We start from the raw sequence: 19,234 nt of genomic DNA on the forward strand, positions 1-19,234 counted from the left end.
GTGTTTCATGTAGGTGTTTTTTTTTTGCTCCGAGTTGTCTAGCGAAAAATTCCACGCGCCGCCACTGGTGTCCAGATAACCATACTTAATGTCCTCGAGCTTAGCGGGTGTGCTGAGGGTGTAGGGGGGAGGGGGGTGAAGGTACCTTTTTCATATTTTTGCTCATATCTCGAATATCTGTACGAATCGCATAGGTACAAAACAATAACAAAAGTTTTAACATAAAATTTCCTACAAATTTGGATCTTTTTATTTTTACGTTACGATCAATACTTTAGGGTTGTTAAAGTTAACAAAGAGATAAAAAGTTGATTTAAGAAAACGTTTCGTCATTTCAAATATTGATCCTAGAGAAAAGTGTTATGTTTTTCGTAGAAAATTGTATGCCGATTATTTATTTACAAGAACATTAAGAACTTATTTTGCTATGAGCCTTATTTTACGAATCATTTACGAAAACCTAAAAATAGGGACCTGGAAATTGATTCTAATTAACTTACCCCCTTTAATACCTCTTTAAATATTGATCGTAGCGCAAAAGTGTAAAGAACCTTTTTTGTGGACAATTTTATGTTCAATATTTATGTATAATATTTTTTTGCAACGGGCCACCGTTTACGAGTTATTTACGAAAAACTAAAAAAAAAGTGACCTGTGAACTGATTGTAATTAACTTTATTCCTTTAATATTGTTTTAAATTTGATCTTAGAGAAAAAAAGTTCAAGATGTTTTTGGAGAAAATTTTATGTAAATTATTTATTAATTAAAACCTATTTTGCTATGGGACACCGTTTACGAGTTATTTACAAAAAACTAAAAGGGGCCTTTAAAGTTGATTATAATTAACTTACCCGCTGCTTTGTCTTTTTTAATATTGATCCTAGCGAAAAGTTCTACATGTTTAGTAGGAAATTTTATGTTTATTATTTATGTATAAGATGCAATGAGTCATACTTTTCAAATTATTAACGAAAACATACAAACAATGAACCTTAGAATTTATTATAATTAACTTTCCTTCTTTATTATCTTTTTGAATATTGATCCCTGCGAAAAGTGTACTGAATCTTTTTGGTACAAAATTTTGTGTAGATTATTAACGTTTTATAACATTTTTTGATATTGGCCACCGTTTACGAGTTATTTACGAAAATCTAAAAAAGGGGACCTTAGAATTGATTATAATTGAATTTCCCGCGTTAATATCTCTTTGAATATTGATCCTAGCAAAAAATTGTACTAAATCTTTCTTGTAGGCAATTTTATGCAGATTACTTATGTAATAGAATATTTTTTGCTATGCGCCACCGTTTAAGAGTTATTTACGAAAAACTAAAAAAAGGGTCCTTTAATATCAAATATCTCACTTCCGGTCAAGAATTCGATCAAGCAACCAGCAAATTCGGATTCAGCGGGGTCTAATTAGGTTAAAAAACCCGGTTGCCAAAAAGTAATACGATTTGCCAATTGAAATCGATTTTATGAAAAATCTGACCAGTCTAAAATATTTGTTTAAAAATTATTCAATTTGATTAATTTTATAGCCTTTTAAAATATGTTTACACAATTTATCAATCGTGACTGAATTCCGGATTGGTTAGATGGGTGTGTGCCTTTGCTGCCCAACTTGCTATAAAATGACAATATGACGGACGAATGTCTGAAATGTCACCGTATTTAAGAATTATTTTGCTTTTCTTCGCAAGTATGTTGAAAAACATTGTGTGTATAACATATTTATACTGTGATTACCCATTTTATGAAACATCCGCTAAACTAGCATAGGTCCGACGCTGACAGTGGTCACGGGCGTACTGGCGTGAGGAATGGGCGCAAGGTATTGCCGCGTAGGATGTAATTTAGTAGGCAAAATGTTGAATTCATCAAATGATGAATGAAAAAATTAACGTATCGATAAAAGGACAAGCAATAATGAAGATTTACTTAAAAGCTATCGACTGAAGTAAGTTTCATATACATTTTCGTCGCAGTACTTCTAACATAAGGAAATAAAGACAGTGTTAGGCATGTTTTCAACTTAAGATTCTATCGAGAAAATAATGAGCCGTCGTGTTTCTGACAAGCAATAACGTAGTTCAAGAACTGAAGTTATACATACTAGAAAATAATGCATGAAATCCTTGTAAAAGTCTGTAAATATAGTGACAAAAAAGCGCATTTTACTACACACCGCGCCTATGGTTTATAGTTTTGTTTTAGTTAAATATGTACTGGGAGTAATTGTATTATTGCATCAGTCATTTCAAATTTAGTGGGAGTATTGAATATAGAAATTTGATATTGGCTGATTTGACTGCTGTCATAGACAGCGCTTTAGTTTTTATGTTTAGTTCCTAAACTGGCCATGTGGCGCTGGTGGACGTTTGGTCGGACACGTTTACTTACCGGTGTTACTCGATTTAATATATTCATTATTTACAAAAGTCTTCTTGTTTTTCTTATATCGCCAAGTGTTTTTACGGAGTCTAAAACTGCAAAAAAATCTAAATCTTGATTGAGTTAAACCGTAAAATTAATTTATTATTATCATGACTCGACAGTTTAAATTTGATAAAAATCTGTTAATATTATGTACTAAACCAATAAATCTCGTTGCAGGTGGTAGTGAACGAGCTGCACTCGCAGATCGAGTCTCTGAACGAGTCCCTCGTGCAGCTGCTGATGGCGCGCGACGAGCTGCACATGGGGCAGGACTCCATGCTCGTCGACATCGAGGACCTCACCCGTTATCTGTGAGTACTTACAATAATATTCATTGTCCATGTCCACCGGACAGTCAAGACAATCAATGACGTCTGTCAGCAACAAAAATACTAAATGTCTTTTGCGACCCCTAGCCTTCTAACTCTGCGAGGTAAATACGAGTATACATATTTACCTATTCCGCATATGTAGAAGTATGCAATCAAAATAGACCTACAAGTTTTAAATTTAATAATTACTGTTTTATTTGAGCAGACGTTGAGGCTATCATCCAATAGAGTAGGTAGTCCATCCTCACTGTCATAGTGTTTACAGCCTGGCAGGTTCTGTCCTTGTGCGCGGCTCATGGTGCGGGCAGGCGCAGTCCAAGCGCTTGGTGTACTCTGCACATTCCATTTTAAAGTTTGACTCTGAGTTATTATTGAACTACAGTCGCCATCAGATATATCGGAGTGGCCATGGTGGTCAAAAATATCTGCACATGCATAGAGGTTTTGTTCAGATATTTGAGAACACCTTGGACGCTCTGATATATCTGATGTCGACTATACTATCAAATATTGCAAGAGTTTGAATTATATTTACTGACTTCTAGATCTCTAATTTACGTTTATAAGTAACCACGTGAACCGTTATGTCAAAACTCGATTCAACTTCGCATCAGTATCACTAATTATCACTTTCTTCCTTTCAGGGGTGTGAAGGAACAGACGAAGAGGACCAAGGGCTCGGGCAAGTCGGGCGTGCGGCGGCTCGCCTCGCTCGTGCACAAGTAAACGCTACTACTAACGTACGTTACCTCCTGCATCACACATACCATACACTAGCGCACGGGTCACCAATTAGTATCTTCAAGGGTCCGGTTCTTAAAATAAAATGGCCATCGCGGTCCGTTTCTACTCAAATAAGCAAAAAAAAAGATATAAGGCGGCGATCCGGATCCGGACCGCGGTCCGCCATTTGGTGACCTCTGCACTAGCGGTTCATTCAGTGTTGTCTGGTATTTCCACTTGGACTGGCAGGTTACAACTAGAAATTAAGTTTTTTTTATTACAATAGTTGCGACTATGCGTAGAATCGGAAATTTGGATACTCTAATCTGAATGCGCATGCTACTCCAGGGGTGTTTCATGTCATGTTTTTTGAAACGACGTAAGAAAATATTAAGAGCCCATCAACGGGCGCTAGTGTGCCGCTACGTAGTGCCCCCTTTTTTAAATACCTATCGTTAAATTTAAATAATCACGATTATTTAGCAGTGGCGCTAGTGTGCCCGTTGATGGGCTCTTAAGACGCGATGGTATCATCTCGTTACCAAATGGAAAGTATTTAAATATCAAATCATTTTAACTTATGAATGTATATCTTCTTGCAAATGTAAGCTTACTGTAAAGCAATGATGATGTATTTCTTGTTTTGTTTACCGCCTTTTGTATACCAGTGGAAACTCGCCAGATGACATATTATTGACTATATTGTTACACTATATATCAATACGGTTGCTATATGTTCATTTGTGAGATAGTATTAAGGGTTACATTCATATAAATAGTGAAATGCTGCAATAAATAAATATCGAGGTGGCGGTTTAGAATCCAATAGTACATAGGACTGGAGCGCCTTGAGTAGCCAAATAATATATCATTTACATTGTACCTATTATTTACTTTATAATGTTTTTCTGATTCAAACAGTATGTATATTTCTGAAAACACAAGCATGAGTGAGACTGTCGTTTACATATAAGTTTTTGGTGGCTTTGAATTCGTAATGCAAAACAAGTGACTGGCTCAATATTAACAATGGGGTTGGCAAAGGTTTGCATAGATGGCGCCATCATAGCTTGCCCCTTGAACAATATGTCACTTTGTTGTATCAGCAAGTTGCACAATTACGGCTTATTTCAACGAGCATCGGTAAAAGATCTTTTAAAAATGTGGATAAGTATTAAGTTTTAATTGTTACTTAACCCAGTGTCCATTAGTTGGTGTTACATATTTAAAGTCGCCCTTTTATAGATAATATTGTTAATTATAAACTGTAATTTCTTATAAAGTATAATTATACTTGCGTATACATTGGTTCTGGAACGTTCCCTTCACCTGTATGTCTATCGATAGTTGTTTAAAACGTTTGTCATTGATATTTGTAACTCCGTCGCATTTTACTCTCTATGCAAATATACATGGTATAATAATATACTCCGCCTGGTACTCTCTTCCGACCACGTGACTGACACAAGCCTACGTCATCATGCGATAGCGCTATATAAAGTGGCAATATTATTGTGACGTAGGCTTGTGTCACTCTGGGAAGAGAAGACCATGTTTTATTAGACTATGGCAAATATATGTGTAAACTATTATTGGAATTGTATATTCACATACATGTCCGCTTTGTATTACATAGATATTTTTAGCCCACCTAGACATATTTAACAATATGTGATTATTCGCAAATTAGAAAGAGATATTTTTTCATTATAGTGCTCATCGTTAGAATAAAGTTATGTATTCACAATAATAGAGGCGTATAGTGATGCACCGGCGGTGGTTTGAGTGATATTCAGAGGCTTATTCTTTAAGAATGTAGGTAGAGCAGGCAAATATGCTATAGGTAAATTAACAAATATTACATCTCGCGCATAACCTGTGGTACCATGCACAAAATATGATATACTAGATTTTCGGAGCATTAGAGTGGTTTTGTCAGCTACAGTCATTTTCAGAATTAGTAAACGAAGGCATTTTAGAAAAAAAACAAAATATATGTGACAAAGTTTAGGCATGTGGTATCTAAAAACAAGAACGCGGTAATCTGATTAATATACACACTTACACACCCCATTACATTACTTGGTAAATTTGGTAGCGGTTGGTTGAGGATCTCGTACCTGGATTGTATACTCCGAGCTTCTAGTCTAGTATATATATTTTGCCTATGGTAGTACCCACAGCTTGGCGTAACGATTGTTCGGTACTGATAATATAATTTGACTAGTATCAAACAAAAGTAAAGAGTGAACTACATTTCATTGTTTTCATAGGTCTTCATCTATAGGAGAGAAATGTTGTCTTTATGTACGTACATAAATTGTCACACAATTTACTTGCAATCAGTGTATGAAGTTGGTGCTAACTAACTTTTCTGTGAAACATGCAAAAACGGTAAAACATGCAACACACAACATGCATATAAGATACAAGACTGTATAATTTATTATTTTGAGCAAGCCGTTAAGTCTAATATGACAGTAGAAATGTCGATCGTCCTAGAGGTAGCATACAAAACTACCAGGAAACATTTGAAATTTTCACCTAGGTAATAATAGTCACATTCAATAGACTAGATGTAATTTTATTCCAGTTCCTTATGTCTGAATTTACTTGTGAAAACAATGGAAAGAAGTGTCTCTAGCATTGAGGGATATTCTTCGTTTTTCCCTGACTTAAGGTAAAAACTTTTCGTTATGTCCGTATTTACTATAGAAATCGGGTTATTCCCACTAGTTACCACCAAGTTTTTACCAGTGGTAACTACTGGGAATTTTTTCCCACCTTTTACCACTGGTAACTACTGGGAATAAAAATTCCCAGTAGTTACCACTAAAGCCGAGTTGGTGGTAACTACTGGGAATTTTATCTTTCGCAGTTCTTAATAATCCTAATCATCAGCATCACATTTCTAACTAACATTGTCATTCATTGTATCATAGTCAGAAGTGGTATCGAGTTTAATAGGCGTATATTGGGATGTTAGGTACTTAGTAGGCGCAAAGATAAATTGATTGCGTAAGATGTGTCAAGTCTAAGCCAATTTCATCTTTCGAATTCTACAGCTAAACGAGATGGCGCTGTACGGCTTTGTACATTATGTGGTAACCCTGATTTTCGAAAGTTGACGTTTGACAACTCATTCATTCATTCAATTTAAGAGCTGGGCTCTTGTCGGTGCAACTTAATGAAGTTGTCTTGTCTTGGTCGATCCGAAGCAAGCCTTTTAGTGTACAGCGCCATCTGATTCGGCTGTCAAACTAGAGGGCACGTTATTTTCTTAGATTTTACCTATATTACAGTCAATTACTCTTTGGTAGGCGGGACGCTTGCTTCATTTTGGTTTTAAATTGTCGTTGAACGGGTTATAAGTTATAAAACAATGGTTTAAAACATTGAAAAAAACTAAATGCTTAAAGCCTAAGATAAGGGTATAGTGTTATATAATTTGTGTATGGCAATACAAAATTTTGCGGTATTGAGACAAAGAGTAACTGGTTAAAAGAACATGCCTATATTTGCCCTCATTTAATTAACTTAACTTTCGCACAATGCCTGCAAAAAGAACATACATTGAATTGCAACCTTGTAGTCATACCTCGGAAGCTTCGGCACAACTAGTTTTACCTATTAGTCGAACCTCAAGTTTAGCGAGCGGTCAATGCCCAAATTTAACTGGTGGAGAAGCATGGACCTCCAAATCCCAATGATCAAATCTGTATTTGGTATTAGATAAACATAATGTTGGCAAACCCCCATATAGCTTTTTTCGCTGACTAACTGACGCAAGGAAATTAACGATCATACCTCGGTACCTATCTAGAGTTAACAAACCTATAGAGCCTGACGCTCCGATTTGATCCACTTGCGTTTGGGGATTTGTCAAAGTTTCTCACTGCAGTAGGCAAACCTAGAAGTGACGTAGTTTTGAGGTTTGACTACAACACATGCTACACATTTAACGTCCTCGTTTTCGCTATTCGTTTCATAATTGGATTAATTCATGTTACATTATGCTACGGTATAGTCATTACACCATATTACGCCAGTTATTAGTAATTTAATGCTATTATTGGAATGACAGGTGCTGTCAGGTGGTGCATGTCATGTATAGCCTTTATAACACTTTTCTACTGCAAGACGGTTCAATAACAGATCACTTACCTATGTGTACACTAGGTGGTGTTTATAAGACGAAACGCGCTCGCCACGCAATGGCGCTCGCATATAATTCGTTTAGCGCAAACGCTTGTTTCAGTTACGTCAACGTTGACGACAAGGCAATATTTCACTACAGCTTATAACTTTTAAAATATAATAGCGAAAGGCTGTTTTAACTTTTGCTTATTTTACAAGTTTCATGCTTCCTAGAAAGTCTAGAAACGGTTATTTATCAATGCGCCTGTTAGTTAACAACATAATCAAAATTTGGGTTCCAGGGGTAAAGTCCATGTTTTAATATCCAATGAGGTGAGATGTAACTGAATGGTGCAGCTAGCAAGTATGTGACGTGACCACTTGCGTGTTGAACACGGTTTTTGGTATATGCTGAACTTTGCCGATTCTATTGGAGGTAGTCACCGGGCTGAATAAACCTATAGCTAGTATACAATGTACATAGGCCGCGTAACCAGTCGTCATGCAAAGTGGCCTGGACTCGGGTCCTCAGTTCAAACACCAACTTAATGAATTTCACCGGAGGCTGCTATTAAAATCCGACACGCACCCATTTAATGACATCAAAACCTTTTAGACCTTTTTTTCGTGCTCGATACTCTGACAGCAAACAGAGTGATCTCAATTTTCTTTACCCACGCAGGGTTGCGTATGCGTATGGTCTATTTCATGATATTATTCTTATGTTCCTTGTACCTTTTTATTTTTATTATACTTCTTTATTTTTAAACTTAAGTAGTTACCATTTAGGCTTAAGAAGTTTTTGCTCCCTCTTTTTATTTTCTAAAGGGCAAAATTAGAATTCGAAGTTGTCTTAGCATTAGTATTACTTTTAACTTATGTGTGGATGTCACTTTTATTCATTGTGATGTATATTTCCATGACTACGCTGAGGTATAAATATTTTAAAATTTTGTAGCGTTAGTTTTATATGGAGCTATGGCATCTGATTTACTAAGAGCTATTTTTGAAGTTTTAATGTAACTTTCTTAAAAGCTACGTGGAGCTTTTTTGAAGCAGGGAGCAAAATATGATTTTATTTCATAATACATATAGTGGCCACGAAACGTGTTAGCCCTTGTATTATATTCACTATACTTATCCCCTTTAATGTTAACCCGCCCCCTACAACGCGTATTGTCTCTTACAACGCGTATAATGTACCTACAGATTTACCAATGCTGGCGTGAACTACGTTCATTACTGAACCCTTTTAAGTAAGGAAAAATCCGTTGAAATTTTAATCCAATTAAAAGTAGAATATTCTTTTTTTGAAATTCAAAGGCGTAATTCACGCCAGCATCGGTGAATCGGCCTGTATTCCAATTATTCTATGTGGATTGACTTGTTCAGATAACAAAAAGCTAAATAACTTTCAACGTCCACATTGCACTTTTAATTCATGTCCATATCTCAAACTGTCTATACTTAGCTGTATCTTGTTAGCGACGCAGCTGCTTAGTCTCCGCACCTCAAGCCTAAGGTGGCTCACTAGACATAAACACAGTGCGCGGTTATGACATATCGGTGTCTATGGTGCCACGATAACTGGTTGCATGACATTTGTGGGGACGGACGCTGCTGCGTTGGCATTTGTCAAGTTTTTTGCATAACATGTGTGTATGTTAATGTTGGCTAGGGCTCGCGCGGCTGCGGTATAACCGTTCGGTACACGTTACTTATCCAATAGATAGCGCATACAAGTACTTTGACTACACAATCGATACTAATTTTTTATGAAAACACGATCAGACGCTTATTTCAGTCACGTGTTAGACAAGTTCGTGCTGAAATTAAAAATATCAACGAAAATTGTGATCTGTAATGATGTCTGTGTACGTAGAGCAGTACTTTACAGGTTTTTAGGGTTCCGTACCCAAAGGGTAAAACGGGATCCTATTACTAAGACTCCGCTGTCCGTCCGTCCGTCTGTCACCAGGCTGTATCTCACGAACCGTGATAGCTAGACAGTTGAAATTTTCACAGATGATGTAGGTATTTCTGTTGCCGCTATAACAACAAATACTAAAAAGTACGGAACCCTCGGTGGGCGAGTCCGACTCGCACTTGTCCGGTTTTTTATAATAGCGCCGTACCTACTAACCACCACACATGTAATCGACCATTGATAGGTTTACAAATGTCAGGGTGCGTAGCCAATATGCCAATTGTTTACGCTCCGTAGCGAACGAAACGCAACTGTCACTGTCGCACTTATATGGAAGAGTGATAGAGAGACAACGCGTTTCGGTATCGTAGCGTAAGCGATTGTCACCTTGGCTAGGCACCCTGGTCAGTAACCAACTCATTTTGTACATGTATGCTGGTAAAGCTAGCTACATAGCTACATGTATTGTGTTTGTACCAAATGTGTTTGTATGCGAAATCTATGGGAAATAATCTATGCCGATCAAGCTGGTATCTTGCCTATCTAAGCAGTGGTTCCTCATAATTTAGTTTTTGCTTGACTATATATGAAATAATAGTATCCGCGCCGAGCCCTTAACAACGGTTAAAAGTGTGAAATTGTGAAGTTCTCCATAAAGAGAATATTTAACGTGCTTACATATACATACCTATACAAGTTCGATCAGACATGTGATAATACTATTGAATTATTCTAAATAAAGGGGGAAGTGTTAATCAGATGCTTTTTATTTTACTTCTGCACCTTATTGAACCTATTTATATGAAAAATAGCCCGAAATTATCTAATATTATGTGAATATTAAAATGTGTAAATTAAAGTAGTTACCTAAAGTGTACTCGTAAAATGTTTACCCACTAGAAATTTCCATCAATATAAAAAATATATTACTCCTCGCTACGCTCAACAACCACTCATCAACTAATTATAATTGTATATGTATAAATAAATATTTACCTATGTCAACCACTCGTCGCAGTCGACGCAATATTCCACTATCTTCCATAATCAATAGTTTTACGACTCGTCATAACCCAAATATTCGCATGACAGCAACCAATAAACCCCAAATTAATCGACGAAACCAAAGTGTCCTAAAACAATAGGAACACGTTAATTCCCACAGGCGCATCCAACACCGTTATTCCCATAACTTTCCTACCAAGCGCCATGAATCCCTTGTCAATACCAGTTTAAATGTATCCCCAATTACGTAGAGTCCTGAGGCGTCCGCCGTGACAGCTATACTGGTTAGTTGGTTAATTTAATGACAATAACACCCGTGCGCGGGCACCTGCGCACCCAGGTGCGTACATTAACAACCTCACTAATAGTTCCACCTCGATGTTTATTTGTTTTATAACCCTTATCGCACGTCACCTAAGAATTGGGGCCCATAGACAATTTCCTTTCGCGACATACTTGATTAAAAACGTTAAATTTATTACGCCATATTTAATCTAAACTGAAATTAAAGAGAGTGGAGGGCAAAATTAACCGTGTGAATACACACATTTGCAATCTTATCTTTGTTTTATAGCGCAGTGCTCAGGGTTAATTGATACCCTGTGGGAAATAAGGGACTATTCGATTAACGGTTAATTTATAGTTATTGCTCTTATTTCTAGGTAATAAAAATTACAAGTTAATTTAACATACGCACATAAACACACACACACCATAACACACGCATATTACACATCTAAAGGAGGTACTAAATTCATTAAACTATATTAAAACAGCAGATTTCATATGACGTTTAGGGCTTATTTACAAAAACTCATACCTATCAGCTGGTTTGATATTTTACAGTGGAAGTCTATTGCCTAGTTAATAATGGTAGGTATGTAACTAGAGCTACAAAAAGCTGCAATTTCACACGACTGAAGAATAGAAAATAAGTTTTTTTCAAAGTAGATGTTTGAATGTTTTTCTTGGCACGCCCTGCAGCCTAAAAGGTGGACGGATATCAAAGACTCGACAAAGTTACTGGACTGACATAAAAGCTTATAAGGAAAAATAATAGATATATTCCCACTGAAACATACCAATTACATAATTTATGTTACATGTTTGTCTGTATTCATTTTAAGATTGTGTAATTGTTTCAAATATTTTTTTTTCTATTCTATTCTATTCTAACATTTGAAATTCAATACTTAGCATACCTGCCTGATTACAGGCCATATGTTATTGTGCCCCCAGCTTCGTTTTATTACAGGCAATCATGTGAAAGATAAACGCTGACGTCTGCGGTAATTGCGTCATGGAATCCCTTCATTTTCGGAACGTCGTGGGTACGTTATCACGCCGGCTATCTGTTCAGTGTGTATGTAACATACATGTAATAGTATAGACAGGCATGCAAATCACCGCGGGCATGTGGTATGCGGGTGCTAGGGGAGAAGCGGGATATTAGGATTATGAGGCTTTTTTATTACAGTATAATAAAATAATTACCCTACGTTAATGTAGAGTAGAATAATAATTGATTTAATTGTTGCTACTTTTCAGTTTTTCGAAAGAAGGTAGGAAGATGGTGATGTAGGCGATTTTATACATTTTAAACCCAAGTGCTTATAATTCGTTTGCTTATGAAGAATATGAAGTCGGTTAAAGACCGACAGAAAAGACGGCTTTGTTTTCTGATGATGACTGATGATTCCGGTTAGGAAAAAAATAAGTATCTACTTACAAAAAATATGATGGGCTACGGTTATGCTCCAGTATTTCGTCGAATTAGGGGTTGAATACCTAAGTATTTGGTATTATACTTTTTGTCTTACCTACATTTTATTGTTACATATTCTGTCTACATTGGCCAGTAGTGTTACTGCCTGCCTCCCCAACCTCCTCTGATTGAACGCGCGAGTTCAATGTCAATGGTAGGGCCGCGGCCGATACGGGCGCTACTTCGCACTTCGACACGACTTTATTACTCCACTGTTTGTTTGATTGGTTTTGTTTTTAAAGGGGTAAATTTGCGGTTTACACGATTTGAAGCTCGTTGTTTATTGCTGGAGAGGAATATGACAGGAATTTTATTTACTACCTATACCTATCTAGGTACTGTATACAATTAATAAACCCCATAAATATGATGCGAAGAAATATGGATTAGTAACCCCCTTTTAATAAAAAGCAGCATAATTGGGTCTATTACGAGTATGAACATTTTAATTCCAAACTTTTGGCGCAAAATCTATTTTTCGTACCCATAGGAAGCGGTGGTGGCCGTGTGGATCTGACGTCAGACTTTCAATCCGGAGGTCGCGGGTTCAAATCCTGGCTCCATAAGTTTTTCGGAACTTATGTACGGAATATCATTTGATATTTACCGCTAGCTTTTCGGTGAAGGAAAACATCGTAAGGAAACCTGCATACATCCGCGAAGAAATTCAAAGGTGTATGTGAAGTACCCAATCCGCATTGGGCCAGCGTGGGGACTATGGCCCAAACCCTCTCGTGCTTGAGAGGAGGCCTGTGCCCAGCAGTGGGACGTTTATACGCTAAATTATTTATTTATTTATATTTATCGTACTCGATTTATTTATTTCATAATATGAAATGACAATATAAATAATTTTACACTAATCTATACCTACCTAAGTAGTTACTCCTGTCAAGAGGAGGAAGTTATTATTGGTGAACACAACAATAACTTACATGCTGTTGAAGTATTTTTTTTCCATTAAACACTAGTGTTATGGAAAAAACTAGTACCCTTAAAATTGGCTGTGAATATTATAATCCGCAAAGGGCGGCGCGATGAGCCCCATCAACCGAAAAATGATTAACAAGCGATTACAGTGACGGATGACGCCGCACCCTGGCTTTCCTGCACCATAGAGTTAGGTAGGTAGTTACGAGTACAACCGTCAGGTGAGATATTTAATGATTTCAGCTTTCCTTCTACTAAGTGAAAAATATGCAAGGCAGTAGGTATACAGTCAGTTTCTTGGAACCTATGCACTTACCTACGAAATATAATTTGATACCTACCTATTTACAAATCGCTTTTCGGTAAAAACATCGTGAGGAAACCGGACTAGTTGGTCTGGGTGGAAGCTCATATGGCAGTGGCCTTCGTTAAAATTAGTGCCTGTGCCAATTTTTAGGATTAGGTTACCGAGCGGACCCTTGATCATCTAATTTACTTATTTCCACAAGGTTACAGTATACCAATTACACTTGGTAACTAATAAACATCATTAACAAAAATATAATATTATACAATTATTTAATATCAATATAAAATCTGTCATATCATCTAAGCCAGTGGTGGCAAATTACAACGCTAGGAGGATGATGATAACAATGTACAAATTAAAATTATAACAATGATATCTTCAAAATCAAATATAATTCATTCAAGTAAAAATCTTAAATAAAAATTAAACTTAACTCTTTGCTGCGGTATGTTATACAATTTCTTAACCTAAAACATTGTAAAGTCTACAATGGAGTTTCATCCCTGAGCGAGCAGCGAAGCGCAGGCGCACGTGCCGCGACATATGGCGGCGCCATACTGTTTGTTTGCCAATCATAACGGACATATTTCATCAGATAACGGCTCGCCGACATATTGCGATCTAAAACAATGTGTAACAATTAAAAGTTCACTCTCGGGGTGTTCACTCTCGGGGATCATAAATTTCTGAGGGGAGTTTTTAGCAAATGGTCTACCTAACTAAAGCGTTGCTAACTATATTTGTCATGCTTTTCGTAAGCTCATCTAGTTACGGGATATGTGATTAATGTGCACATCATTAACATCTCTTATTAAAGTTATTTTATTCGTATTCTTTGCCAATGAGTTTATGAGTTTATGACCATCCAATGACCGTAGATTAAACATTTTTAACTAATGTACCTGTGTTCATTTTAACGCAAATGTATTGTAGCATTTTTTAACGCTGAATTTTTGATCAATAATTAGTTTAAACATGTTTAACTAATGTGTACTCTACTGCTGATAATAAAGTGACCTAGTTTGTTAATTTGTTATATATGTACTATCAAAACGGACATGGTCATATCAAATGTAAGGCCAAGAAAGTGTAACAATTAAATCTTAGATTCTCTAGTTGCGTTGTTACTGAGAGGATGTGGTTGGGTCAAACAGAAAACTGTGTTCGCGTTTTTCCTGTAGACATACACAAAAGTTAAGGGCTATAAAGGTTAATTTTCTTATTTAACCCTTATCCACGTGAAAAGGTACTCCTTTTATTTAGAGAACTATGATAAAATCATTACCTTCATGCCCACAAGCTGTTAACTATTGCCCACAGGAGAGAAAACTAGTGTGTTCGCGCGAACTGTAAATTTTTCTCTCCTGTGGGCAATATTTAACAGCTTGTGGGCATGTAGGTAATGATTTTATCATAGTTATCTAAATAAAAGGAGTACCTTTTCACGTGGATAAGGATTACATAAGAAAATTAACCTTTATAGCCCTTAACTTTTGAGTATGTCTACAGGAAAGACGCGAACACAGTTTTGTGTTTGACCCGGTTATCTCATCATGATAGACGGGATGGAATTACAAATGTAAAATGTTTGGGGGGCGTCTAGCGAAGGGCCCGCTGTCTAACGTTGCTAACTATGCTTGCCTTGCTGTCTGCAAGCTCATCTAGTTATGGGGTATAGATTAATGTGTTCACCATTATAAACGCAACTATTTTATTAGTATTTAATGAAGACGTACCTATTAATAAATCAAAACATATTTTATAAAATTTTGTGCTATTTTTTTTATACCTACAGCTGAATTCATGACCTTCAGTAAAACCTATGATAAGTAGTTTAAATATTTTTTACTAACGTATGCTTGGCAATTCAATGTGAAAGTAAAATTATGTACCTATACGAGTAGAAGTGTTTATTAAGTACGTTACTTTTATTTGCATCTGTCATTCCGATATATAAGTAGGTACAGTCACCTGCAATAGTATGTTACTCTCTGAAGGCCCCAAAAATATGTGACACGCTCTTAGGGCTCTACAAATAAGATCGTGTCAGATATTTTTGCGGCCTTCAAAGAGTAACATACTATTGCCGGTGACTGTACATATATATTGCAATCACCTAGCTCTTTCCCATTAATGATTCAACTAAGTATCTTCTTCTTTTATGGTAATAGGCCACCTAAGTCTGATTGTTGTTTTAATCGTGTCGTACCCCAAAACCGTTTTATTGAATGAAAGCGATAGAAATAACCTGCAATTTGGGCGAGGCATGTGCGCTGCCATATGGCGAGTCGCGGCTAGTCGCCGTGGATCCTCAACGTAGATCTAAAATGTCTGGAATGGTCTTGTATTTGAGGCTTTTGGAACAGGCTGTGGTATACTTATAAAATCACTGTAAAAATTTGGTCTGGTGATCGAATGTAATGTACCTACCTACTTTACTTATTTATGTTCACCTAATTACTATTTATGTCACGCACTCGTGACAATGCTAAATGATTATAATATTACGGTACAACTTACGTAAAGCTCCTCTTGGATGTAGTTGTATACAGTTTACAGAAACGTATATATAGCTTCTTAAATATCCAAGGAATTAATGAGTGCATAGTTTAAGTTATACCACAAATTTCAAATATCAATTATCACTACTAGTTACATAGAACAGTTAGTTCCTTTAGCAAAGTTCATTCGTCATTCGTTCATTTACTAATCGGCATCAGCTTAACTCGTTTTACATTAGAAATAAGTAGTACAAATCATTTTTCTGTGAAGGATGAAATTTTTAACGTAATTTAACTTTAAACGTTTGTTAGAATGACTATACAGTGTGTAAGTCTAATACGGGCGATAAATTAAATCGGACATAGTATTCATTAGTGTAATCATGAAGTAAAAGGTTTTTTTAAGTTGCAGTTCATTACGAGCCCATAATTTTTTTTTTTTTAATTTCTCAGCAGCAATGTACTGTAAACATGGTTGCGGTACCGAAATGTCAAATGTTCATTAGCAATACAACAATAGCATTTATAAACTTACCTATCTGGAGGAACATTCACAATACATGTTAGCATTACACTGCGTTTAATGTTTTGTAGTTATTTTGGTAGATTAAAGTACTATTACTAGGCGTGTTAAAAGATATTAAATCTTATTTATTTATCATGTTTATCAACAAGAAACTGACTTCATTTTAATCAGTCACGATAACAGCACTTGACGTGATTATTTCTAATCTGAGCAATAGACAAGCACCTTTGATAGCACACCTTTTTTGAAAATTAATTTAATATCAGTATCTCATAAGTGATTATTGTGTATTCATTTCGTATTTAATTTGCCTGATTTTTTATACCAGGATGGCGGAAAATAAGCATACGGCCCGCCTAATAGTTGTACAGTTATTACCAAAATTATTTCGAGAATTAACTAAACCGTCTAAACACCACAAAACTTGGTAAATTGTGTGAAAACGTGGCAAACTCTTTGGTGGAATTGCAAGTTTCTTATTTTATTTCAACTCTGATTTGACAATGTCAGTCTTTCGATTCAAAAGTAATCGTATGTTATAAAAATGCCTCGTTTAACAACTTTTACTGCTCCTGAATTAATGGACATGATTTTAATTTACGGTGAAACACTACAAAATTGTCATCGAGCGCTAGCTGTGTACAGAGAGCGATTCCCTCATCGGGTTGTACCAAGAAACGCTCGAGTAATTGTAAACGCGATACAGCGAGCACGCGAAGGATTGCCCGTAACTGGAAGGGTGGAGGGAGCAGCTATGCACGATGAGCTTCCAGTTCCATTGCAAGACCGAATCCTTCGCCATTTTGCACTTAATCCTGAAAGTAGTACAAGGGATGCAGGAAGACGATTTAATACGAGTTGTTATTTTATGGAGTCAATCAAACGTCGTTGCGAAACCTGTTCTGAAATACAAGGAAGGCACATCGAGAATAGGTATTTGCGGCGAAACCGGCAAAACTAAACTCAGGTTTCTCAGAATTTGTATTGTTGTAAATTGTGTTTTTTAGTTTTCTTTTTTAGTTGGTTTTCTTTAGAAGTATTTCAGCAACTTCAGTAGATTTCAGTTGTAATTTCAATGGGTCGTTATTAAAATAAATGATTGCTTTAAAGCAATCTTATTAATAAGATTTTTTGATGTAATTTGATTTTAAACTAGGTAGTCATTTACTCATTTCGTCAGATAAAAAACATCATACTTATTTATTATTTACCCACTCATGACAGTTAATGACATTACATACGCAATAGGAGTTTTTGAAAGTAACTGTCAACGAGCGTTTAACGTGAGTGTGTTTGCATTACATTGCGGGCTGAATTATTTTGTATGGACAAAATTATTGTTGCAACTTTAAGTAAATGTTATCTAATTACCTTTACTTTGTCCTATACTAACCACCGCTAAGAGATTCGCCCGTATTTGCGGACACACTGTATAGTTCGATTACAATTCAATCAACCAACATTATATACCAAATTAACATATTTATAATATGTAACATATTTTCCATGCAATATCTGTCTTACTCGCATTATATTTATTCTCAATCTCTTTGTATTTCAAACTTTATTGGTCGTAAACTTTTTAATTTAAATATTTTATTCGATACCATTAAACGGGCAACTGAGTCATTTCCAGATGCGACATACGTCCACTTCACTTTAAGCTAACGGCTTCTTAACTTCACCCCACAACTTTTTACGTTAAAGAAAAACCTGGATTTTTTAGAATATCATAAGGTGTATCACAAAAAGTGACGTGGTTTTATTTTACATACGGTTTTCATGTGGGGAGAAATTGGAAGCTCAGGCGGCGGAACGCGCGCCATGCCGTTGATGTCTTTTGTATGGCCCGTATTAATATCCTATGAATAATGATTTTATTACCGTGAATCGATAGGCGTTATTGCTCCTGGAGGGATTCCAGTGCGCTACATACTAAGCTAAAGTATGGTCGTGAACATAAATGTACTCTTCATAATCTAGTTATTTGCCGGCTAAATAAAGCTATTCGAGATATAAGAAGCAGGACTGGTTATGCGATGTGGGAATAAGTAATTTTTATTGTGGATTAGTATATGGTCGGATTTATTGTACTTAAGTTTACCTAGTTACTAGGTTCATTACGCTTAAATTGTCCAGTACCTATTGGAATTGCCACCACATTTATGAAATCACCTCTTGCGCAAATTGATGTAATATGTATACCGGTCGTGCCGAACTATAGTCTGCGCCACGTCCCCCGGCCGCGATCGGTGCGCGAGCGCGGCGGCGGCGTCGGCTTCTACATCAGAAAAGGTATTACTGCGCGGCGCTGTGCCCATCCCTCCGGCTCCGCAGTTGAACAAATGTGGCTTAAATTATCTATTAAAGGCGTAGTTTTACTCATAGGAACAGCTTACCGGCCACCGTGGTTTGACATTGATACTTTTATAGATTCACTAACTGAAACTATTTCCTCGTTCTCCAGTTACGACTATATTATGTTAATGGGAGATTTTAATGTAAATTTGTTAAGTAACGACAGGAATCGCATTAAACTCATCCAATTTTTTACCTATTTCAATCTTACACAACATGTAAATGAGCCCACTCACTTTACAAGTCATAGCAGTACATTAATAGATTTAATTAGTAG

The 19,234-nt window shown here is 36.3% G+C and overlaps 1 protein-coding gene across 4 annotated transcripts in view; it reads left to right on the plus strand.

The window, feature by feature from the left end:
• LOC134790662 (putative uncharacterized protein DDB_G0282133) overlaps nucleotides 1-3,637 on the plus strand; it is a 73,558-nt gene extending 69,921 nt beyond the window's left edge. For all 4 annotated transcript variants that reach the window (XM_063761541.1, XM_063761542.1, XM_063761540.1 and 1 more), the window contains 2 exons: nucleotides 2,621-2,754; nucleotides 3,420-3,637. In XM_063761541.1, coding sequence (XP_063617611.1) covers nucleotides 2,621-2,754; nucleotides 3,420-3,501 — 216 coding nt within the window. In that variant the 3' untranslated portion in view covers nucleotides 3,502-3,637. The remainder of the gene's footprint in view (nucleotides 1-2,620; nucleotides 2,755-3,419) is intronic.
• Nucleotides 3,638-19,234: the final 15,597 nt, after the last annotated feature.

The sequence above is a fragment of the Cydia splendana genome, chromosome 5 (genome assembly GCF_910591565.1).
Source record: "Cydia splendana chromosome 5, ilCydSple1.2, whole genome shotgun sequence".
NCBI classification, from domain to species: domain Eukaryota; kingdom Metazoa; phylum Arthropoda; class Insecta; order Lepidoptera; family Tortricidae; genus Cydia; species Cydia splendana.